General features: G+C 43.9%; 1 protein-coding gene across 3 annotated transcripts in view; it reads right to left on the bottom strand.

Moving 5' to 3' along the window:
• The window catches only part of VCAN (versican), a 95,157-nt gene that overhangs the window by 50,635 nt on the left and 18,873 nt on the right, over positions 1-25,649 (bottom strand). For 2 of the 3 annotated variants that reach the window (XM_004586221.2, XM_004586223.2), the window contains exons 6-7: positions 14,826-15,119; positions 5,478-8,342 (exon numbers count right to left, since the gene is read on the bottom strand). In XM_004586221.2, the coding sequence (XP_004586278.2) occupies positions 5,478-8,342; positions 14,826-15,119 (3,159 nt within the window). The remainder of the gene's footprint in view (positions 1-5,477; positions 8,343-14,825; positions 15,120-25,649) is intronic. The other variant, XM_004586222.2, reaches the window with a different exon arrangement.

Here is a 25,649-nt window from a genome sequence, read left to right as displayed (position 1 = left end):
TAGAAATAGCTGATTACACGTGGAACTCCTTGGTCCTACTGCCGAAGCTAGTTCAGGAACAGGCTGATAACTGGCTTTCAGTAACTTCTATGTACCCCTCTGATTTTTTTTTTAAAGGCATTGCATCTCTTCCCTCTTATATAGTACGGGTTAACTTCCTGCCTCCAATGATTCCATTGCTGGGTACACTGCTACTCATGAGTTGTCACACAAACACACAGCAACACTATCTACCTAGTTGTGTGTGTGTGTGTGTGTGTGTGTGTGTGTGTATCAAAGTGTTACTTAATTATGATGATACTGATTCCCCATATGCATTTCATATGGGCTTGGAAGCAGAGCCCATGGTTCATGATTCTGGATTGGCTGTGTGCGTCCCTCTCTTGAGCTAAATGCCATGGCAGTCAGTGGTGTGTGTCCTTGGTCTGCACCTCTCCCTCAGCAGTTTTGATCGTGACAGGTTGTAACAGCAAGGGCGATTGCTAGAAAGAATCGGTGTTGGTTTATTTTATGAAGTAGACAAGTCAGTGTGGCTCTCTTTTATTATAACATTTCCACTTTTGGAAAAGCCTCTTTCAACGTCTTAATGTTGTTCACTGAAGTTGGCAGGTGAATGAAACTATTCACAGCCATTAAAAAGCTTAGATTCTACATGTGTGTGAAAGTATGTGTCTGTCTTCAGGAACATGCTGCTATTGCAGAATGTTTCACTGATAAGGACTTTTGAAGAAGCCAGCCTCTGGGCTCTAACAGAGTGCTAAGCTCAGTAATCATCCACAAACAGTGAGATCAGGGTTTTTTCTTCACATTACAGAAAGGAAAGGAAGCTAATTTTTTTTCTTTTGGCTCACTGAGCACTGGAAGTGGATTCTCTGGCTATTGCAGAGCAGGCAAGGGACGGGAGAAGCCATTGCAGTTTCCTGCAGAATCAAGATTGTCTCTGGTAGCGAGGCCATGGCTGGAGTCCACAAAGGGACCACCTACAGGTGAGGCACTAGCTCCACCCACTTCTAGGGTTTGCTCCAAAATTCTGCAGGCAAGCGGCAGCCTGAAACGCTGGCATAGCAAGCGCAGATGCCAGCGCGCTGCTCTGTGGTCCTGGCAGGTATCCAAAGTCCATGCTCTTAACAAATCAACAGAAGGCCACGGAGAGGCCAGTCTTTGCAGAGCTTATGTGACTCCAGGAAGTGATGGACAGGGAGCATGTCAGCTACCACGGAGTGGGTCACTGTTCCTCTGAGCTCATCATCCTGGGCAAGAATCACTTCAAGGTTAGTAGTGAGACTCAATTCCAAGAGCATGAGACCTAGCAGGCCTGGTGCACCCACGTCGTCAGGGTTCAAAGGGAAGAAATATGGAAAAAGGGGTATGAAAGGACAGATGTCCACGCATGATTCTGGTGATAATTTAGTTCTTGCACCTGCACGGGACACTTCGAATTGTGGCTATGTCTGATCTTGAAATAGCCACATCAATTAGAGAGAAACTGCTTCATTTATTGTATTCCACACAACAGAATCATTCAAAGGTAAATGAAAACAGCTGCGTCGCAGATAAAGATCTTGATAATCACATCGCTCTAAAAAAAGCCAATGCCTTCAGGAATGAGTCATTATTTTGGAATATTCTGAGTGATCTAGGTGAGGCCATTCTCTTGCCAGCTGTGTTCTCAGGAGTGTGTGACTTTGGGAACTGTCAGGGAGACAGGGGTGGAGAGTGAGGGGAGGCCCTCTGGAAAGCTCCCCATGGCCCCGCGACTGTGCTTCCAGCTGGCCACAAAGCAGAGGTATGCGGGAAGACTTCGTGGGAGGAATGGGATGGGATCTGTGCTGGACAACCTGACAGTAATTTTTCTGCATAATTAGAAAATGCTGAAGAAGTAAACAATTTCACAACTGCTCTGAGACCATCTTCTGTAAACTTTATCTTGTAAAAAGCGATGACTGCGCAACCAGTGATTTCAATACTGGCCCTTGGCTGGTAATCTCCTCTCTCAGAGTCAGTGCCCCTGATTCTTGACCCTCTCCATAACACCATAATATTTAGACAATAAATCTCTAGCTCCAAGTACGTTTCTCTAACGCTCAAACAGAACTGCACAACAAATGAACCAGACGGGTATGATTTCTGAAAGCTGTGAACAATCACATACAAAATTCTCAATGAAGAAACCAAGCAAAAGGATTCTAACTTGGAGGTCAAAAATTATCTGTCTCAAAATCTTACTTATATCTTACAAAACCTGTCTCAAAATCTTTCATATGTTATGTTAATAATGTCATCTGTACCTTAATTTTACATCATTTTAGTTGGACATTGGCTTTCCACTTGCCTTAGACTTGAATGTGAACAGATAGAAGTAATAAAAACAGTAAAAAGAACTTTAAGGAAGACAACACCGAGAATGCCTGACACACGGTACCACGTGTGAACTTACTTATATATAAAAAACCAATGAGGTATCTTAAGATTATGATTATAAACATTTCACACCAATGTAAACATTTAATTTTGCAGTTCTGTTCCACTAATTCTTAAAATTTCAAATGATTTAGAGACATGGTTTTTAAAAAATAATTCTAAAATGGAGAAAAAGCCTCTAACACTTTCAAATCTGATAGCCTGCATACTTTTCACAAAGAAAACCTTTCAATAATTTTTCCAGATGCAGGTGTGCAAATTACTCCCGAAATAGGAGTCCAGTTCCCAGCACCCCGTGAAACACTGTTCAACACACCCCATAGCATTTTTCAGCTCATAAAAGTTTTATGAGCTGAAAAGTTCCTTCACTTTTTTTAAACTGCTAACCACAGTTGCCTTCTAGCAATGACAGCCTAACTTGCTATTAAGATCCATTAGAGCAAACACAACACATGCGCGTTCTGAGGACATTTTGTTTCATTGCAGTAAAAAAAAAAAAAAAGAAAAAAAAGTCAAGATTTATATGACTTGCTGAGTACAGCAAAAAATTAGGAATGCCTTGTTTCAATGTAGTATGGGTGGCATTTCTGCTTACTTGGATACACAATACACGTAAAGCCCAATTCTATTTTTTGTGAATAATTTACACAAGTTCATACAAGTGTGGAGGATTTTCCAGTCTGGCAAATCTTGCCTTCATTCAAAAAAGGGTTGGTTTTCCAAGCACACAGGCCCTTTCCCTTGTTAATGTATATACCTGCCTTAGAATTCATTAATTGGACAGTTGCTTTCAGGATTTCCTTTGCCAATGTTCAAAATGTTGGAAAATTAAATTTCTGAGAGAAAACAAAATTAGTGTAAGTAAGCAGTTGGATCCAAACAAACACATTATCATAAAAGCAGTAATTGCTTTCAGTCTTACAGAGGACACACGAACAGAAGCCACAACAGAGAGGACTGTGAGAGGGTCAAAAAATTACTCCATGGACAGATGCCCGAACACACCCACACTGGAACCCTGCCTATTGAGGACCAGCAATTATTCCACAGCTCCCTGACCTATGATTATCGACTCAAAACAGAATTAGGTTGGAGGTACATCGTGGCCTCATGGTCTAAAAGCAGAAGCTAGACAAAACACCCATGTGTACCCTGCAAGTCCAGCTGAATTAAGTGCCCAGCTCATGTATGAATCTGCATCTCTGCACGGGTTGTTCCAGAAGCAGGTGGGTCCCACATCCACGCTGAGTGACCATTTAGCAACTTAGTTCTTCTTTCCCCAAGGGCTGACAATTCTACTGAAGAGAAAGCCTTTTTCCACATTGTAACTGGATTACCCTAACCTGAATTCCCAATCTCCCATTCAGAAGAGTTTTTACTGTGTTTTACATTATTTCATAAAACACAGTCTCTACGCTAATAATAAAATCTTAAAAACTGAGAAAAATGTCTGCATAGTGGAATTGCTCAAGTACTTTCTTAACTCTCCATTTAAGTGTTGGTGGCAATTTATTTTTTTTCTTCTCTCTCTCTCTTTTCAGCTATATCTTCCTGTCTCCTTTCCATGCCTGCTAACAGTTTCCCATTCCCACTTTTTGGAAACTCTTGTTCTCTTTCCTGTTCCAACTCTGAGAGACAGAAGAGTAACACACAAGAGAGGAAATACATTATGGCTTCCCAAAGAGCCATGCTCCAATCCTGGCCTCTTTCAGCTGTTATTAGAAAGTGAAGATGTGTTCTCTGGTATCGACTGCCATGCACAAGACTGAACACCAAGAAAATTCTGGAGAGTGAAGAAGCCACACAGTGCACAACTATAGTACCAGCTGCTGACCCGACGAACAGCTACCTGTTTTCTGCTAGCAGGCACGGTCCCAAGGATGCTAATGAGGATATTAGTATTTTCTGGAAACATGGTATGTTGGGGGGTGGAGGGAGATTCTGACAGTAACAGAGAGTGAGAACCTCTGATAGGGAAGATAGGCTCTGGGTTCAGCTTCTCAGAGCTAGGACAAGGAAAGGTGAATGTTTATTCACGTTAAGTTTAAAGTCCCACAGCTCACTAAAATCCATAATCTTAACTTCAAAACTAAAAGGAGATAAAGCATTGGTTGGTTCATATGTGCTACGTAGTTTCAGCTCAGCCTACCAAATTCAAAGGATAGTGTGGTCTCACCTTCAGGCTAAATAAGTCATGTTTGATAAGGAACATGGAAGGTATTATTCAGTGGAAAGAAACAACTTTTAAGAATTCTGCCAGAGAACTAAAATATTTGCACACAGTTGAGGGAATCGTAAATATTTCTCCCAGGTAAAGCAATTAAATCATAACATAAACAACATTACTGCCTTTTTTTTTAGGACACAAATATAATGCTAACACTGCCACTTCTATAATTATATAATGACGCAATACATTATAGCAATGCCTACAACTGAGCTAGACTTTTTGACTTCTGAATGGTTAAACCCGGTTAAGAAACTTCTAAAACAACAGATTAAAAATATATGGAATTTGCATTAAAATTACAGTTAACCAACACACCCATGGCTCACTGAAGTCCTGTAATAAACCTACAAAATCCTGGAAGACAGAAGCCAAAGCAAACCTTTAGAAGTCTTCCTATCAACCCTAGGGCTTTATACAAAACCGTCTGAAGACCCCACATTGCAAGTACCAAGGGTTAATAGTTAAGGACCAATGGAATGTTAACACAGGCTAGTGCTACACTTGAGTAGTAATGTATGGAAAGACACTGAAATTAAAATGCTTAATTCTGCATGTTTGGAAGTGATGTAACAGCGATGATTGGGTTATATTAGATGACAAAGCAGGGTCTCTTATGACGTTCAACATAAAATCATATCTAACATTCTCCAAATTGTGTACATATTTGTCCCATGCCTATACAAACTTATGAAACTACAAGTTTATTTTTCACACTCCAGTTATCTTTTAATGGCAGCATTTGGTAGGTCATTTTTCTCCCCCAAAGTAACTTTCAAGATAAAATGCTGAGTGCCTCCAACGGGGTGGCGAGAAAGCAAAGACTTACCTGTCTTGTTTTCTCTGACCTCAATAATAAAAACATTTATGTCAGGATGGAATTTTGTCCCCGGTGGGGGTGGTGGGGTGGAGAGCGCCCGGGGTCTGGAGGCCTCTTTGCTTTCCACAGTGGGTGGTCTTGGAGGCTGTGTGGCCAAAGGAGTGCTGGAAGTCGTGAAATACTCTCTACCAATATCACTTTCTGGGTCCTTGGCTACAATATCATCGGGGATAGTGGGAAGAACATGAGATGTTGATTCTCCAATGAGCACCAAGCCACCGGTTGTCTCTTCCCCAGGTCCTCTGTCAATGAGAGGTTTCTCAGTGGGTGCTGAAGACGGCTCAAACACTGCTGTGGGAAGTCCATCTACTGACCCAAACGTGGCAGTAGTATTGCTTGGAATCACGGCTTTAATGGTTGACAATCCTGGAAGCTCTGTGGCTTTAGGCATTTCAAATAATCCTGAACCTAGATCAGCATAATCTAGAGATGTTTCAACTCTTTTCCCAGTAGTGGTTTCCTCTATAAATTGGGAAACACTGGTGCTAAATGGACTCAAAGGTGATACAAATCCTGTTGCACTACTACCTTCTGTCTCGTACTTCTGTTCAGGTTCCGGACTTAGAGATACTTTGGGTCCAATCCTTGGTATCAGAGTAACCACTTCATCTGTTTTTGCCCTGTGCTCAGTGATGGCCTCCGGGGGGTGGGATGCATCATGCTCGGTTTTTACAACCGGAGTTGTTTCTAAAATTGGCACCCTCCCCAAAGCGGTCACCAGCCTATCTCCAGGGATTGTATATGCTGATCCATCACCTTCTTGTTCATCCCAGATACTTGTTGCCAACATTGGTGCACCTGCTGTAGAACTGAGGGCAGGAACTTGTTTTCCTGTTGTCTGTTCTTTGCCAGGGAATTCTTCCTGAGTGGCCTCCTGTGTGATTTCCGTTGTTCTCACTGTTTCTGGAGAAGCGGCTGTTTCAAGGTGAGTCTGATCAATGACACTTTTGTCTTGAGAGGATTCACCTGCAATTTCATCTTCTGACGGCGCAGAAGACACTAACTCAGGGATTACAGAGAGAGGAACAGTATGGGAAGTGTCTGCATGAGGAGTGGGCTGTTGGGTGATTTTACCAAATGCCAATCCTTGCCCGTCTGAAGTGTGCGCAAACTGCACGATAGCGGACACTGGCGTAGGCAGGTCCGCCTCTTCTCCTTCACCCATAGCACTTCCTTCCATAGTTGCAGAAATGAGTGGGCCCTCTGTGCTTGTGACAGATGGGACTCTTTTGGTGGGTGCAGCACCTGTGAAGGTTGGTTTCTCCATAACACTGGTGGCTGCAGTTGGCTGAAACTGCACTGTGAATTCCCCAGGATCTGTGACATCCTCCCCAGTAGCTTTTTCTGATGGTTTTTGAGAACGTTCCTCCATAGGAGTGACTTTGTCTCCATTTTCAATGAAACTTGACGTTTCTTCTTCCTTTCTGCTTACCCCCGTGACTGGGGAGCCAGCATGTGCTGTGGGCTCTACCAGCTCTGATGTCACATTCTCTTCATGCCATGACCATTTGGACACAGTAACTACCTCCACGTGGAAAGTACTGTCGGTCATGTGCCCTGTGGTGAAAACCTCATCACGCCTTGCCGTAGCTTGCGATCCAATCCCAGGTTTCGTAAACTCTTCCTCCACGCCTCCCATTTCTGTGGGTTCTGCACTTGATGCTGTGGTCATTTCCACGAAGGAGCCCGTGACATGCAATTGCTCTGAGGAAGATGTGGAGAGCTTCATTCCAGAGAAGCTGTCTTCCTCTGATTTTCCCATCCGTGGCTCTTCGGTGATCTCTTGCATCCCAGCGTCTGTTTTCTCTGGACTCAGTGTTTCTGTTCTTTCTCTTCCTTGGGCCACTTGTGTGTGCGAAGGAGAATAGACCCCTGTGGCTATTCCCTCTGTTGTTTTATCACTGGAGTAAGGAAATAATTCTGTTTCTGTATGAGGCTGTGATGGAAAAGGTAGAGGAGACAGATACGGGCCAATGACATCTTTGCTGTTCGTTTGCTTCTCTTCCCATTCATCTGCAGATGATTCATCACTGTCAGGCTTAGGTACAGGTGCGACAGTGGTAGGGGCTGAGACTGAGTCCTTGTACTGAGTGGGGGTGGTGCCCTCCAAGGTCTTTGACACTGTAATGACTTCAGGTACCTGGCTAAGGACCAAGGTGCTCTGACCAGACCTCAGCGTAAGTGTTCCATCTTCCCCACTGTCTTGCCCCAAGGTCAACCCGTGGTGATTCGTGGTCACTGGTTCAGAAGGCATGCTCTCAGCTTTCTTTTCGATGCTGGATCCCACGGTCGATCTTGCAGATACAAAAGGTGTTTCCCTTCCAGACCATTCCTTGACAGGCGCATGCTCTGGGTTTCCCATAGACGTTACCAAGGGACCCACTTCTATTTGCTCCATCCGTGTGACTAATTCCTGGGTCTGCGCGTCCTCCAGCACAGCAGCCCCTGAGTCTGTTGCGTGCGAGGTAATGGCATGTGTGCTCGGAAGCACTTCTTCCATGTCAGATATGTCTGGCTTTCCCAGGGCACCTGAAGCCGTTTCCCAAGGCTCCTGGGTACCCCCACCAAGTGTGGGTGGCCCAGTGGCTAATCTGTCAGTTACTGCCTGAGGTTGGGCTGTGGATTTCTGTTCAGAAGGGACTATTTTTCCCACAGGAGGGGATTTGGTTGTAAGGATAGGTAACTCGGTGACTAAAGGGATGCTTGGTGTGGTTCTCTCAACTGCTGTTTGTGGTTCTTTGGATAAAGTGGGTGATGTGGTTTCTGGGAGGAGGTTCAGTTCGATGGTTGTGGCCTCTGATATATTCGGTTTAGCTAGAAAAATAATTTCAAAGAGTTGATTAGACAATTCACTAATAAAAAATATTTTGTATGTCCAGTGTTGGCTCAGTGCTTCTGGTTATTTCAGGGTGACTCGGAAGTGTGTTGTGATGGAGAGGACTCTAACAGTTGTGTTTAAGTTAACCCAAAGACTGATCATTGAATACTCAGGAGTCACAAGTTGCTCAGTGGTCTAGAACGGTAAGGCTATGACACACGCACAGTGTGGGTACAGATGACAGTCTGTCTAAAGCCACAGCAGCACCCTGCAGCCAGGTAGGAGAACTTGCTGTTGTTCTGGAAGCTCCCCTGCTGACAGCTCTCTCCACACACTCCCTCCCTCTCAAGCTGCACTCAGGGGACAAGCAGTGCCTCAGATCAGAAGACAACACCAAAGTCACATCAAGCGTGTCCGGGTTACATATAAACCACGACACAGTCCATGAAGACTTTGGTGAAAATGGGGTAACGGAAGCCTGCTACTACTCTTCCTTCAGTTCTAGGTGTGGGCCACCCGGCTCCAGCTTCCTTTCCACTTCAACTCCAGGGAGGAGACTTGGTCCTAACAGTAGATGGGATGTACTCAGCTCTATGCCCTATACACTATGGACTTCCGAAAGGTCTTGCTTCCAGGCTTACTTTAGCATGGAACACGAATGTACAGGAAGCCCAGGACCCAGATGCTGTGTTTTAGGTCTGTAATTACAAATCCCTGTGAGCAGCCCCGAGCATCAGAAAGAACCGGCTCAGCCACCTCAAGCAACCTGTCATCATCGAATGCTCTGTTATAATGCCTTGAAATTGACACAGAATGGCCTGCCCTGTTGAAAGTGATTTAAATTGTTTATTGAAGTTCCAGTGTTGTAAACAAGATTCCTCCTCAACACAGGGAAAGTCCAGCAGCCTACTGCAGAAAGACTGAATTTTATATATATATTTTAAAGATCAGTATCTTATACAATCAAAAACTGGACATCACTGAATCTGAAGGAACTGCTTTTGAAAACGGTTAATGATCAGTTTCCTGTTACACCCGCTAGGGCTCCAAGCTAGCTCTCAGGTGAGGTTCTGTAGCATCTAATGCTAAAGCAGGAGGCCCTGAAAAACAAAATTAGGTATCTTTCAGTTCCATATGCTGTGTGCAAACTTAATGATCAAATGATGGAACTTTGCTGTAAATCGGAATAGGAGGTAAGTGGCTCCTCACTTTTTTTCCCTTGCTTAAAGCTGTAATTAGCAGTTGGCATTCCCTAGACCTTGCACCAGGCAGCCCAGATGCATCGATTTTACAATGCAAATGTCGTGGTCACTTGTATTAGTGTACCTGTAAGTATTCTTGAAAACTTGTCACCATTTGTCTTTCTATATGATATATGATATATGATATATGATATACAATATATATATATATATACACACAAAGACAAAGAGTTGTATTCTTGGAAAGACATACTGAAGGACATTTTTCCTCCCGTTTAAGAGAAGTTCCTTCTGCATGCATTTCTAGCAAGAAGCATTGGTTTATTTTGATTGACATGAACAATTTATGGACACAAATGTGCACAACCATTCTTTTTCTCTTAATTCAATTCTCTATCCTCTGAAATTCCATAACCGTTACTTCACTTAGCTGCCAAATTTCATATTTCTCTTTTTAACTGCATTCTTGGGGAAAATAGTAAAAAAAAAGAAGACATATAGAGAAAGTTCCCATGGAAACATAATATAAACCCTTAGCATACTGCATATCAGAGAAAATTTAGTTATATTATTGCTAATAACAACAAAAAGGCTAATTTGATTTCTTTGCTCCGAGCATCGCCATGGTTCACAGAATTAACTTGGAGGGAGGTGAGATTGCTTGAGGGACCAAGGGCCTGAGAATCTGTTCCTCCTAGGTTCCAGCTCAAGTTCTCTGTTACCAGCTTCCAGTCAGGCCAGTAAAATATTTTTAGAACAATTTATAAATGGACTCAGTCTTTTAAAAACGAACAAACACATGTCATTGTCGTTTTTGACTGTACAGTATACTCTTGGTCTTCCTTGTCCTAAATGCACGGACAGCAACATATCTCCAAAGGTTTGCCTCACAAGACAAAGAGGGGTGTGTGTGTGTGTGAGAGAGAGAGAGAGAGAGAGGAAGAGAGAGAGAGAGAGAGAGAGAGAGAGAGAGAGAGAGAGACTTTGAAGGGGAAAGGGTTCTCAGTGATTTTAGAGTGCTCTTTTAAAAGGTCTGCTTATAATTTTGTCAATTAATTCTGCTACTTGGAACGGCAAGCCTCAGACTTCCTTTGGGTTTGGGCAGCTTTTTCGCAAACAGCTGATTTCCATCATAACTCAATGTATCTGATCATCTGTGCCATTTGTTGCAGCCTTTCCAAAAAAGGAAATAATTTTTAAAAGCACAAATATCTACCAAGAGATTGCTAAGGAATATGCACCACCATGGCAATGGTCCATCATAGAAATAAAAGCACAACTCCAGCTCATTCTAAAAGTATCCTTCCAGAAGGTGGGAGCACACAGAGAAGTCCTGGAAAACCACCAGCAATTCCTCAGCTCCACAGCAAGGAAGCCAAGGCGAGTCGGTGTTGCGGCTCTCCCACAAGGGCCCTTCCAGACTTTGCAGCTGCCCGCCACGCAGATGCTTTCCATCACCGGACGCATGGCATTTTATGTCCCATCAACTCTCTTCCCTGTGCTGCTGCTGGAGGACACGAGGCACTCTTCCTAATAACATAAAACTCCTATTAGCAGCCTGACAGTGGATTTGGCTCAAATCCATGCTGTCCACATTTTAAAGGAAGGACCAGTTTAAACTGCTTCTCCTGCGTTCAGTGCGACATATAAAAATAAGTATCCATGGGGGAAGAAGTTGCAAGTGGGGCAGATATCTAAGCAGCTGATTCTGGGTTCACAGTTGTGGGAATTGAATTTGAATTTCAACTTTTAAAAGTTTTATGAGTGACTGAATGTTAACAGATTCAACTTCAGCCAGCAGGAAGCATCTTGGACACATCAATGACTGGCACACAATTAAGGCCGGTGTGTGATCCAGGACACAGAAAAGATAACGGACTGACTATAGCTTGAGAGGTCAGGCCGATTTAAAAACGAACAGATACACATGATAGCGGAGGAAGTGATGGGAAGTAATTTAACCTTCTCCACACCACTACCGCTGGCTGCCAGTTTAATCAAAGCAAGGCATGGGAAAACAGCGAATGTTCAAAGTGGGGTCACATAGAGGAGGCTGAAATTACAAAAACAAGGTAACTGTTTCCGTTGAGCAAGCATGGAAGGGACTACTACACACTTGTACTCAACAACACAAACGTCCATCTTTCAGATGTTAGCCTCCAACCCAAGCAGGAAAGTGGGCTCCAACTCTGATGCAATGTTGGACTTGAGGAGTCATGTCATGTTAGCCTCCAACCCAAGCAGGAAAAGTGGGTTCCAACTCTGATACAATGTTGGACTTGGGGAGTCATGTCATGTTAGCCTTCAACCCAAGCAGGAAAAGTGGGTTCCAACTCTGATGCAATGTTGGACTTGGGGAGTCATGTCATGTTAGCCTTCAACCCAAGCAGGAAAAGTGGGCTCCAACTCTGATGCAATGTTGGACTTAGGGAGTCATGTCATGTTAGCCTCCAACCCAAGGAGGAAAAGTGGGCTCCAACTCTGATGCAATGTTGGACTTACGGAGTCATGTCAGTCTGGGATGTACGGGATGATCTTTCAAAGTGTGGAATAACTCTCCAGGAGCCACAGATCTTGCTTAGTGAGGTAAAGAAGTATTAAAAGGGGAATGATTTAATCACCAAGGGAAAACACATAAGGAAAGGCTATATCCTTCTATCTTTCAGTCCATTTGACAAGATGCCAACCGTCTTTCTTACCAGGCATTTGTTCTCTTCTGTAACTTTATAAGGAAAGGGAATTTTAATAAAGTAAGGCCTGGCATTGTTCATTCACCAAGTGACTATAAAAACCACTTTCTATATTTGGTAAACAAGAAAAATATGGTTACTGTCTCAAATTCCTCTACTCAGACAGCCAGCTGTGCACCTCTGAGATCCTTTTGGGAGTTAACTTAGACCACAATCTTAAAAAGGACACCCTCCAAAAGTTAGTCACTACCTGACTATGTGGGGAAGGTGGACACCAGCCAACTCATTTGGAGAATATTTTGTAAATCTTTCCTTTAGAAATATATACTAAGAAGATCCCTGTCAAGTGAACTAAAAACGGGGAAGCTGTTAGCATCAGGCAGTTTAGAAAATTAAGTTATTGCCTAAACTTTCTTTTTTTAAAAAAGATTTGTTTATCTGAAACTGAGAGAGAAGCCAGAAAGGGAAAGACAGATGAAGGGAAATCTTCCACCTACTGGTTCACTCCCCAATGGCTTCAACAGCAGGATCTGGGCCTGGCTGAAGCTCCAGGAACTCCACCCTGGTCTCCCACATTGTGTAGCCAGGGCCCAAGTACTTGGATTATCTTTTGCTGTTTTCTCAGGCACATTGGAAGAAAGCTGGACCACAAATGGTCCTGATATGGGATGCTAGCAGCAGCTTAAGCCACTACACCACACAGGCCCTGGTCTAAAGTTTCTTAACATTTATTTGCTGAGTGAATTCTCAGTATGGTGGAGGCTTAGGTAGAAAAGAAATGATCAGGAATCTAGACTCAAGTTTTAATGGGGAAAAAAACCCCAAATATCAGTGCATTAGATTTCCAAATTATATATATTTAAATGAATTAGAGAGAAAAATGTGTGCCTAAATCTTCAAATCTTTTTGCATTTTAGGTAAATTATTAGTAGGACCTTATTCTGTTTGAATCTAAGTATGTCATTGTTTCATGCATTTGTGTAAGTGCTTTTAAATAAGCAAACACATTAGGTTGAAATTTCTAAATAACACTCTCAGAGACTAAAGATTGACTTGGTTTCTATTTTACATTCACAAAGAAAAAAATCACTGTTTAAAAGTTTTTGGGTGCCACTTTTAAAACAAACACAAGAAAATTTAATCCCTAACATAGTGAGGTTATTATTTCTCTGATCTTACCCTTCATCCCTGCCCCAGGTCAGTCCAAAACCGTCATTGGATCTTATCTGCCATTAAACATAAAACTGAGCTTTCAGCCTGAATTTTAAAGTCAGTGCTGTGAGAACCTGGTTTAAAGGAACATGTGTCTGCCTACTCTTGGCTCAGACCTTTGTTACTGTTGCTGCTCCTTTTCCTGAACATGACCAAGAAAGATTCTGTGTAGTGTTTCAAAGTCTGAGAACAAAAATCAGCACACTCGGAGCTCAGCCAGCTTGACTCAACTGACAACACAGCCTGTGGCTTTGACACGCAGAGCTGAGTCCATGGTCTCATAGCCAAGGCCCATGAGCTGCAAGAGACAGAAGGGCGGGAACTCCAACCTTCCTGGTCCACTACCACTCACTGTAATGCTGACTGCACTGTGTCCTTCTCTGATGACAAATGCCCACAGATTTCATTTCAGAAACCAATTACTTAATAAACAAGGGTGCTTTTTACTCCTCTCAACTAGGTGTTAACTAGGTGCTACTAGAACAAGATACATTGGAAACATTTGCTGCTTTTCAAAATGACATAACGCTATCTTGGACACAGGCAGGGTCCCCCACAATGCTGGGGGATGAGGACTTAGCCAGCACATTGTAGACTCTACTACAAACCTTACAAAGAGACTCAAGTGTAATGGCGTGTTTAAGGATTTTATGATATCATGTTACATGCTAAATGTTACTATAATAAAGATACCTGAAAATCAAAATACTTACATTATAAACATTTGGAAATCTCCTGTAAAACTAATATTCATTATCAAGCATAATTGAAAACAGCTCATCTATGCTGCAACTGTATTTCAGTTACTTCAATACTGAGCTACTCACAAGGAGGCACACATTTTCACAGGTTGAAATACAGCAGGATATGAGGATATTTTTATCAATAGCATTGCTACTTGTTATATAAAAAAGACCATTATGATTATCAGGGTCAGCTCCAAGTACTCACCTGCAATTATTGACATTTGATTGGTCTCCAATTTCAAAGACAAAGTGAGATTAAAGGCAAAACAGAATTCAAGGGTTGGAGTCAGCCATGGTCACCTCCAGTATTATAACACCAACAACAAAGCAACATCCAAGGACAACAAGGTAATTAAAAAGAATCACTCAGTAACATGTGCCATGATTCTGGGTACAACAGGGCAGTTACAACTCTGACCTGATTGTTTCATTATGCTCTCTAAAAATTCATTTGTCAAATTTCCTGTTCTTTTCACCCAGCGTTGCTGCTGAGTGTACTGGCTTTTGCAAGCCCCCAGTTCGTGTGCACACTGCAAGACGCGGACTGCATTCCAATGACTAGCTACACATCAATGCATGCCTTCCAAGTACTTAAGTCTATAATTTTAAAAAAGGTATTAAACACTTACGTTTAAAGCAGTAGGCATCAAATCTGCTATCGGGGGGAGGGAAGCCTGTCTGGTTCTCAAAACGATACAGGGTTCTCACCCCAAGCAGACCACCTCCACACTGGGCCCTGGCCACAGTCACAGGGTGGCGCACGCTGGCATCCAACAGCCACCCATAATCGCACTGGTCAAACCCATTCCTCCAGGCCGCCTGTAGCTCCCCCACTGTCGCCAGCCTGTCGTACTGCTGCCTACACTCTTCTTCTGCCTCTTCAAAGGTGAACTTCTGGGGAGCAGTGATGTGCAATACATCACCTGGAATGAGAAAAGCAGAAAAACCACGCTGAGTGTTCCGACTCGGTTCTTTCCTGTTGATAAGCATGATGGGAGGGGGGTGGAGGAGGAGCAGGTGGCACTGACTTCTTGGCAGGGTAGCAGCTTCTGGTACTGGGAAGTAACAAACACAATGACTGTTAACCTTACAAGAGATATTATTAATAGATAACGAACAGCACGTCAGATAGTTTCCTGTTTCTATGCATGCGCATAGACATGAACACACACATGTGTATCTATGAGCGTACTTCACACAGTTCATGTAAAATTAGTTTAAAAGATAAGCTTTGCTTGGTGCAAAAATTTTTAAACCCAAGCATATAGGGGAGGGGTTCGTTAGTTTCACAGAAACTGTGAAGTGTGAAAAAACGTTCACGGATTTCAAATCGTCAGTTGTTTCTCACTTGGCCACACGCATTTCCGTAGGGTGTAGAAATTATCATTTAATAAGCCACAAAAAATTCTCTAAAGTAGTCAAAGCTTTCCAAGGAGCTGTGTGGGACTTCTATCCAGGAAGGGGTTTTCTCTTTAATGAACGATGTAATGCACTTACTGACACCACATGATGGACAGAGGGAGTTGTACAGAAACACCACTAAGGCTGTCTTACTTTATCCTAAATCAACTAGGAATTCTCTCAATTTCCTTCTTATGTAATACTACAGCAAGATGGACGTACTCCCAGTAAGCCCACCAACAAAACCAGTAAACTTCCTGGAACTTGGAGATGAGAAGGTGTTGGGATTCTAGTTCCTGGTTCCTGGCACAGTCTTCCACTATCGTAATGGTTGTCATGCAGGTTGTGGCTTGGACAGGAGCACAGGGCCAAAAATCAGCTCCCAGGCAAGCAGCCTCGGGGCACAGTGCCTTGGGAGGAAGTCTTCTTTAGTTTAGGCTCTGTCCGGCAGACAGAATGTTTTGGAATATGTCCAGGGCAAGGTGGGAGGGGCGGGGCTTGTTGTTTGAATTCTTGTGAAGCTATCCTGAGTGGTAGCAGGTGGTCTGTCCGGGATCAAGAGAACTTTGTGGTTACTGACTGATGGACATGGTAAGGCGGAGTCATTAGTAGAGCACACAGTTATTATCATGTAATATGCTACAATCACATATTATAATTCCAGAGCTTGTTACACTGCAATTTTACTTAGGCAATGAGTGTACCAATTTGCTGAACTACATCCAACTCAAATCAACCAATGCTTTTCACAAATGAACACAAGTGACTGAAAAGCAGAGGCAGAATCATTGGATACTAAGACCAATAGAGCAGACAGGACAATAAAGAGCAAGATGACGAGGAAGCTAAAACACGAACAGCTCATCCGTGTAGCAGCTAGGGGTTCCCTTTCCAAAAAAATCTTACGGAGGCCAGTCTCTGACTCCATAACAGATGCGACCATGGCGGCATGACACACTCTCTGGGCTGGATCGCCACCTGACTAACACCAGGCGCATCAAGCAAATGCTGAGCAAATATAGCACCATTCCTCTGGGCGTGCTGTAGCCTTGTGAGCCCGGGAAAAAACGGCCCTGGTGCACTTCCGGGTTTTTCTCACTGTAAATCTAAGATCACGACTAAGGACACAAGACCAAAGCCCAGTAACAACACCTGAAAAAACAGAAAGAAAGTTTTCTTTTATTTGACTGACAGAAACAATCAAAGTGAGAAAATGTTTATCTTAAATAGATAAGACAAACAGATCTAGCCATGACAGGGATACTTCAAAAAACAGTGGAAAATTGAATTAAAAGAGAGGATTATTTTGGTGTGGAGACATTTTGAAGCCCATGCATAGTTTCTTCATCCTATGTATTTCTCAAGAGAACAATAATCTCTTCTTCCTCCCTAGCAAATTTCAAAAGGACTAGTATGCTGTCAGTAGTATTTGTGAAGCAAATCGCATTTAAAAATCCTACTAGGAAAGGAGGTTTCCTTCTCATGCTTTGCTTCCAAATAGAACATAAAATAAAGCAAACCGAGCATCAGAGCACTGGAGTGCTGCTGAAAGCAAGCGGCAGGTGTCTCTCCCCACCTAGGCATGGCTCCAAAGCCAGCGGCAGAAAGGTGGAGGGTGAGCCCATGGGCCCCAGCAGCCTCACCGGCCTCAGGGCTGCACCTGCGTCAGGCGTGGACCAGGGAGCACATTTGTTGGACTTGCCGTCACGGCTGGGTATCAGTTGTCTCATTGCCTCATGTTGCAGCTCTGTGAGATATTTCTACTTTGAGGCAAAATGATCCTCTGAAGTCATTATTAATCAATAAATCACAGCAAGTCAAATTCCACTTCTCCAAGAAGTTTTGGGCTCTGGGTTGGATCACAAGAGCTTCTCCAAAGACCAGCTAGATGGGTTAGCAAGGACAACGGACAGCAGGGCGCCTGGATTCCCGGGGTGAAGCTCCAAAGGAGGCTAGGATGCTAGTCTGAGGAAGTGCTGGCAAGGAACATGGATTTCTTGAGGATCCTTAACCCAGAACCACAGAGGGAACTTCTTCTGTGCAAATTTGTTCTCAGACTTCACAGAAAACTACCGATGACCACTCTCCTTGTTTGGAGGATAAAACTTCGTGTCATCTGTTCACTGCCCATATAATACAGACTTTACTCCCTTTATTACAGTCCTCCATCCCAAGGCCATTCGTTTCACTATTTTCATTTAAATGTGAGAACTTTTCAAATGTTGCAAGTAGAAAAAATCTTAAAAGCATACTAATACAGGCATCACCATTTGGGATTTATGTGATTCCGATGAGGGAGAAAAAGGAAATTTAACTGAAACCCACTGAGCTTAGTTGAAGATGAGCTGTGGGGGCGGGCCTTGTTGGCCATGGAGTTAAGCCACAACTGGGGAATGTCTCCATCCCCTGTAGGGCTGCTGCTAGCAGGCTTAGCTGTTCCACTCCCAGCCTCAGGCTAAGGCACCTCCATGGCTCAAGCACTTGAGCTTTTGCCACCCACGTAGGAGGACCGGATGGAGTTCCCAGACCCAGGTGTTACAGTCAGTCGAGGAGTGAATCAGCGAGTGAAAAAGTCTCTCTCTCAAATAAATGAGTAAATCCCCTCTTTACAAAAGAGCCTAAAACTAGGGCTGCCACTGTGGCACAATAGGTTAAGTTTCTGCCTGTTGTTCTGACACCCCATATGGGAGCTGGTTCGTGTGCTGGCTACTCCACTTCTGATTCCTCTACCTGCTTAGGGCCTGGGAAAGCAGCAGAGGAAGGCCCAGGTGTTTGGACTCCTACATCTGCATGGGAGGCCCGGAGGAACTCCTGGTACCTGATGGCAGATTGTCTCAGCTTCTGCCATAGTAACCATTTCAGAAGTGAACCAGTAGATGAAGTCTCTCTCTCTCTTTATCTCTGTAACTCTGCATTTCAGATAAAAATAAATATTTTTTAAAAAAATTTAAAGCAGAAATTAGAGCCATATATGGAAGGAATTGATTAAAAAACTAAAAGCACTTCACAAAAAGTACACATCAGGGCACATCATATAAAAATAGCAGGCAACCTGCTTGATATTCCAGCCCATATCCCCCACAACAGTGCAGACTTCAAGCTAAAAACTGAGACCAATTTTGCACTGTGAAAAGCAATCGACATGCAATGCCGCTTCACTCTCTGTTTTTGAATCCATAGTCAGAAACTATTTGCAGGTCAAAGTATACAAGATATTTCAAATGGCTGTAAAAAAAAAAAAAAAAGCATTGAAAATCAGCTCATTTTGGTACCAAAAATGAGCCTGCTGCAGTTTTTCCATGATATACATCTTTCACAAATGTTTTGGCATCTCCCTTTGTGAGCTGAACTACAGCTGACAGAATTCAATTGGACAGGTAGTAAGCCTGGGTCAGTCGCTGGAACACAACGCCAGGTTTAATACATATGTGGATGCTCACTTGAGGACACATGAAGAGACAGTCTCACCTCCAAAGACAAGACAAAATCAGCAACCAACAGATCCAAAGAGAAACAGGGGACAGCAAGCCACGCACGTGCCTGACAGCTCCTGCCTCTCCCAGGACTCTGTCGGCTCCTGTTATAGGCTGTGACCCCAGAATACCCCAAAGGCACCCTTTTGCCTGGGTGGGAGTAATAGGCGTTCTTGCCATTTTGAGTGACGCACAGCCTCGTCTGAGGGGAAATGCCTACGTTACTAACAGAGGGAAGGTGTGTTTCATGTCCAAGACCAGAACAATTGTATGAATTTTTACACTTATCACAGGCATTCTAAGTGTGCCTCTGGCACCCACACATGCCTTTGCTGGTGTAACAGGAAGTCTACTGTGAAACTGGAGAAACACTTCGTCAGAGCAGTTGCTGTGACATCACACGATGCAGTTTGCAGCCACCGCACATTTGGAATATGGTTGTAAATGTCTAACTAGAGAGTAAATAAAACATCAAGCAACAGTCAAAATACCTTTTATAGACATGAAATAAGGCTTAGGATAAACAGTCAAGTTACTTTAGTTGTTCTAAGTAAGACTTCATGAACGCATATATCCATACCCTCATGTGAGTGTGTATATAAAATACAACAGGATTTCACACATGAAATCATCTACACATTCACACGGAAAATACGTAGGATCTCAAGCCACATTTCCTTTAAAAGCCCAGTTAAATTCTTGTGGCCTTGAGTTAGTCCTGTTGTTTCAACTTTCAAGGGATGTTCCAAAACAGCCAGGAAAATACTGATGGGGAGACCAGGCTGCCTGGAGACCGTCCAAACAATAACCTCACCTGAGCGTGAGCTTGAGCGCCATGAGAACTCTCCAGGGAGGAGTCCCTGGAGAGTGGGCCAGGCTCGTTCTTTCTCCACACTTCTGATGGCTAAATGGAAAAGCCACTTCTTGGCAAACTCAAAAATGACGCAGACTGAAACAGCCAATGAGGAAAATGCATCAAAACGCTGAGCAACAGTGTTTAAGCCAGGTTGTCCATGCAGGAGTCATTCAGCAAAACTCTTCCAGAACCTGACTTCAGGGTTAAGCCAGGAGATGATCTTTCTCTCCTAGAGCAATTCTTTTTTTTTTAAGATTTATTTATTTTATTTTCATTACAAAGTCAGATATACTGAGAGGAGGAGAGACAGAGAGGAAGTGGAGCTGCCGGGATCAGAACCAGCAGCCATATGGGATCAAGGCGAGGACCTTAGCCACTAGGCCACGCTGCCGAGCCCTCCTAGAGCAATTCTTGCACAACTGGGAAAACTGCCCAGGGCTGCACTTGGCCTGGTCAAAGCCGAGAGTTCACCAGCGTTCTCAAAGGCTGACTATATGCTGGGTGCTGTGATAAATGTTTATGTATCCTCTGTTCATTTGTGCTCCCAACCCTAGCATCCTGAACTGTTTGGTCTGAAAAATCAGCTTCGGTAAACTCATCAGGAATCCTCCTGCCCATGATTGGAGCAGATCTCCCTGGTTTGTTTGTTTGTTTTTACTGTGAAAGTTCAACATTTGTAAATATTTCCACATTTCCTTGCTCTGGGGGTCAAAATGGTACACACGCACACATAGATGTGCTAAGTGAGCTGGACGCGGTCACATGTAATGAGCTTCCAGTACCCACACGGTAGAGCCAGAGAATATAGCAAGCAGCAGCGCAGGAACGACCCAACGTGATCCTTCGTCTGAAGTGTTGGGCTTCTACACTTATTCCAAGATTTCTTCTCTCTCCCTTTCCTCCCTCTGTCCCTCCCAGCTTTGTGCACATCTACACACACAAGACCAAAACGGCAGAGGCTGAGGCTAAGTGTCCACCACCACAGCCTCCACCAGCTAGTAGTACCTGCTTGGTCAGTAGCTCGCAAACACACAGCTGGCTGACCTATAGGAGCCTTGTAGATATAACCAAAGCATTTCAATTCCACTAACTTCGGTGCTATACTTCATGGGGGTTGACCTGTGAGCAGTGGAAAACCTCTGGGGTGGCCAGCCTAACTTCACTGTAGACCGGAGTCAGTATTAGACTGGTAGCATCTCCCATCAGCGAGTAATGAGCTTAGAGAGCGAAACTGGCACCTCCCAGGTCCCTCATTTGTCTCAGCCCAAAGTACAAGTGTCCTGTAGTGTGAAGAGGTGGGTTTTGACAGCTTTAGCCTCTAGTCGACCATTACAGAATTATCACTTGTCTACCCTGATAGTGAGTTAACATCCTTGAACCTGGATTACATTCATTTGAAAAGGAAGTATGTTATTACACACCACCTTGGGTAAGACATCTGAAGAGTTTATAAGCATGGGGAGCCCCTGCTACAATTTAAGCTATTTTGCAGATTTTAGGGTGTCTCTATTCATTCCTTTTCTTTGATAGAGCAGTAGATTTTAATTAGCATGAAACAGGTTCTGGAACGTGCCTAAGTTTTGGAGTCTTCAAACTATCTAAGAGATTAGACATGTTATCTGGTTGGACAGGCACAGCATGGCCCCGGGTCAACACAGGAGACCTGGCCTTGCGGGGAGACTTTTTGGCTTTTCAGGGCTGGGAAGCGAATGCATGCTGTATTTCAAAGACACTCTTTGGAGTCAGAGCTCCAGCAGCTCTTGACATCAAGACCTTAAAGCAAGTGATTGCCAAATGCTTCAAGGAGTTCAGGCCAAGATATTTATATAAGCTATGCTTACAAAGAGAAAGATGCCACATATAGAAAATCCTAATAAAACCTAAACTAAAATTTACTACAACTCATAAATTCAACAGTGTCAATATATAAAAACAGTTGACTTTTTTGGTAAACAATAAAAAAATTTACACTTGCATTACAAAATGAAATATTTGGGGCTAAACTTAACCCCCCAAAATGCAATACTAACACTCTGAAAAAGATTAAACATTGATGAACAAAATTAAAGAAAATACAAAATGACAGAAGAATAGCCCATGCTCAGTAATCAGCTGAAAGCGGAATCGCTGATGAGCTCCCCCAGGTGACCGAGAGAGAGTGCAACAGAGCTTCCATCTACAGTTAGAACTCAAGAGCCTGAATAATTAAAACAATTAAAAAAAAAAAACCAGGGTGCATCTGGAGGTCTGATACTTAGCAATTTTAACATTTACTACAAAGCAGGAGTTGTGCATGCTGGCAGAGCCCAAACACAGAGATCCGTGGGCCAGAACAGAGTCCAGAAATCAACCCTTCTGTCAAGCAGGGCGCCAACCCCATGCAATGGAGCCGTTTTCAACAAATGCACATGCAGATAGCATGCGCAAAGACACATAACACACACAGAGATAAACTAGATTTTACTAACATAAAAGTTTTTGTGTTACAAAGGGCCTACCAAGAAATTCAGAAGCTAACTCATGGAATGAAAGAAAACATTTTCATTTCATGTATCTAAGAAGCACTCAGATACATAAAGCACCGTCACAATTTGATAACGGAAAGCCAACCCCATTTAAAGTGTGCCAAGGTTCTGCACAGATATTTTTCAAAAAAGATACATAAATGACCAGCAAACTCATTTTTCAAAAAAAGTCATTATAAGGGACTGAGCATCATTAGTCATCAGAAAAATACAAATGAGATAAAACCACAATGGCATTTTGCATCACAGCCATTAGGAAGGCTATGGAGGAATGTGGGCCCTAGTGTACTGCTGGCCTATGCAGAACGGTGCAGCCACTCTGAAGACCAGCCTGGCAGCTCCTCGAAGAGTGGAGAATCAGCCTCCACTTCACCTAGAAGCAGCCAGCACTGTAGTGCAGTCATCTCTCCAGCATGGATTACAGAGAAATCAGAGATCTGGGGAGCTTTTAGGGGATTCTGCACATTGTTGGCTTGCAAAGCTGCCTCCAGCTCCTCTGGGGAATCTTTGATGGGTCTGTAAGTTACTGCAGTGAGCAGGAGAAAAGGCGAATCCAATCACTCAGACTCTCACTACCCCAAATTTCTCATGTGCAAGATTTTTTTTGAGGAGAAGGGTTGGTAAGGGGAGGGCGGGTGCAACGGCTCAGCAGCCACTCTCCCTGCATGCACTGGGATCCCATGTGGGTGCTGGTTTGTGTCCCGGCAGACCCACTTCCCATCCAGTTTCCTGCTTTGGCCTGGGCAGGCAGGGGAGGATGGCCCAAAGCCTGGGACCCTGCACCTGCGTGGGAGACCAACAAGAAGATCCTGGCTTCAGATTGCTCAGCTCCGGCCATTGTGGCCACTTGGGGAGTGAACCAATGGATAGAAGATCTTTCTGTATCTCTTTCTTTCTGTAAATCTGCCTTTCAAATAAAAATAAATAAACCTTTAAAAAAAAAAAAGAATTGTTAAGTGGCTGACCAGTTGTTCATGACAATTACATTAAATAATGCAAACGGCCTCCATCCTCATTCCACTTCCTGCTCGGCCTCCTGACGTCACTGTCCCGAAGGAGGACATGGTCTTGCACAGGTACTACCTGCAGGCTCTCTGGTCACCTTCAGTGGTCTTAGCTTCGTCACCCAACATTTCAAAGACAAATAACTTGAGGGGCCAGAACTGTGGCTCACGGGGTCAGCCACCACCTGTGATGACATGGGAATCTCCCGTTAGTGTGCCAGCTCCCATTCCAGCCAGTCTCTGCCAGCATGCCTGGGAGGTAACAGAAGATGGTCCATGTGCTTGGCCCCTGTCATTAATGAGGGAGATCTGGATGGAGCTCCTGATTCCTGGTTCCCACAAAGCCTCCAGCAGATGCTCCAGCATCACCTGTGACCTAGGATGCCACAAGTTCGAGGAAATAAACACAACATTTTCAATGCCTCTGGTACCAACCTCAGCTTACTGGATAGGAATCCTGAAATCCAGAGTCAACATATTTAGTTAGCATCACACACACACACACACACACACACACACACACACCCCTGGGGGTGCAGGAGGGAGAGAGAGAGAGAGAGTGAGCTTTCATCTGTTGGTTCACTTCCCAGATGACTGCAGTCATTGGAGCAGGACCAGGCTGGAGCCAGGAGCCAGAATCTTCTTCCAGGTCTCCCACATGGCTGGCAGTGGTTCAAGCACTTGGGCCATCCTCTGATGCTTTTCCCAAGCCATTAGCAGAGAGCTGCAGTGGAAGCAGAGCAGCTGGAACACGAACTGGTTCCCATAAGGGATGCTGGCATTGCAGGTGGCAGCTTTACGTGCTGTGCCACAAAGACAAGTTCCAGAGTCAATATTTTAATTATCTGTTAAACCACAATATTCAAAAAGCACTTCCAGCTGGCACAGGGTTTTTTGCATTCTTCTTTTCCATTTTGAAAGACACACACAGAAATAGATCTAGCTTGCCTTTTTGTTCCCCTAAATACCCACAACGGCTTGGGTGGAAGCCAGGTACCAGGAACCCAATCCAAGTTTCCTAAGTGGGTGGCAGGAACTGAATCAAAATGATATGGGATGCATGCTTTGTACTGTATTTGCTGCTAGGGCTTTTTTGTTTGTTTTTTGCTCTTTGTTTTTTGGGTGGTTTTTGTTTTGTTTTGTTTTTCTGTTTGTTTTTGCTGTGTTTTTGAAAGGCAGAGAGAATCTGCCATCCACTATTCACTCCCCAAATGCCAACAACAGCCAAACCTGGCCCAGGCTGAAGATCAGCGCCTGAACTCCATCTGGTTCTCCCAACTGGGTGGCAGGGACCCAAGGACTTGAGCCATCCTCTGTTGCCTCCCAGCCTATGCATTACCAGGAAGTTCGACTGCAAGAGGAAAGCCAAGATTCAAACCAGGAAGGCATTCTGATATGGAATGCAGGCACCCAAGGCAGGTCAAAGACCTGCCTCTCAAGTGGAGCTTTTGAATTGAATAAGCCCAGTAAAGACAGATCACTAATTGTTAAGTAATCCTCAATGATAAAGGATTCAGTAGATTGCACATTATAAATTCCACTAAAATTAAAAAGCAATCAAAGAGGACCCGGCACACTAGCCTGGTGGCTAAAGCCCTTGCCTTGCAAGTCCCAGAATCCCACATGGGCGCTGGTTTTAATCCTGGTGGCCCAGCTCCCCATCCAGCTTGTAACCTGGGAAAGCAGCCGAGGACGGCCCAATGTCTTAGGACCCTGCACCCTCATGGGAGAGCCAGAAGAGGCTCTAGGGTTCTGGCCTTGGGCCAGCTCAGCACCGACTGTTGTGGCCACTTGCAGAGTGAAATCAACAGATGGAAGATCTCTCTCTCTCTCTCTCTCTCTCTCTCTCTCTCTCTCCTCCTCTCTGTATATCTGACTTTCCAATAAAAATAAATAAGTCTTTTAAAAAAAACAATAAAAGAATCCACAGTGACGAAATCACACATGTCAGAATCTGGCCTATAACTTGTGTTGAACATCTCTAGAAAGCTGCCACTTAACTCTGCTGTAAGATCTACTTCAATGGCCAGCTGTTCACATCCGGAAGAGCTTGTTAAGATAGCCAAAGAGGAGAGCTAGTTTTGGTTCCAGAGCTGGCACAGGATGACAGGGCACAGTAGGGACAGAGCTCTCCTGAACACCAACACCAACAGGCACTACAAACAAATACTCAAGAGCACTGGGCAGACGCAAG

Source organism: Ochotona princeps, chromosome 28 (assembly GCF_030435755.1).
Source record: "Ochotona princeps isolate mOchPri1 chromosome 28, mOchPri1.hap1, whole genome shotgun sequence".
NCBI lineage: Eukaryota > Metazoa > Chordata > Mammalia > Lagomorpha > Ochotonidae > Ochotona > Ochotona princeps.
This window is presented reverse-complemented; position numbering and strand designations above follow the sequence as displayed.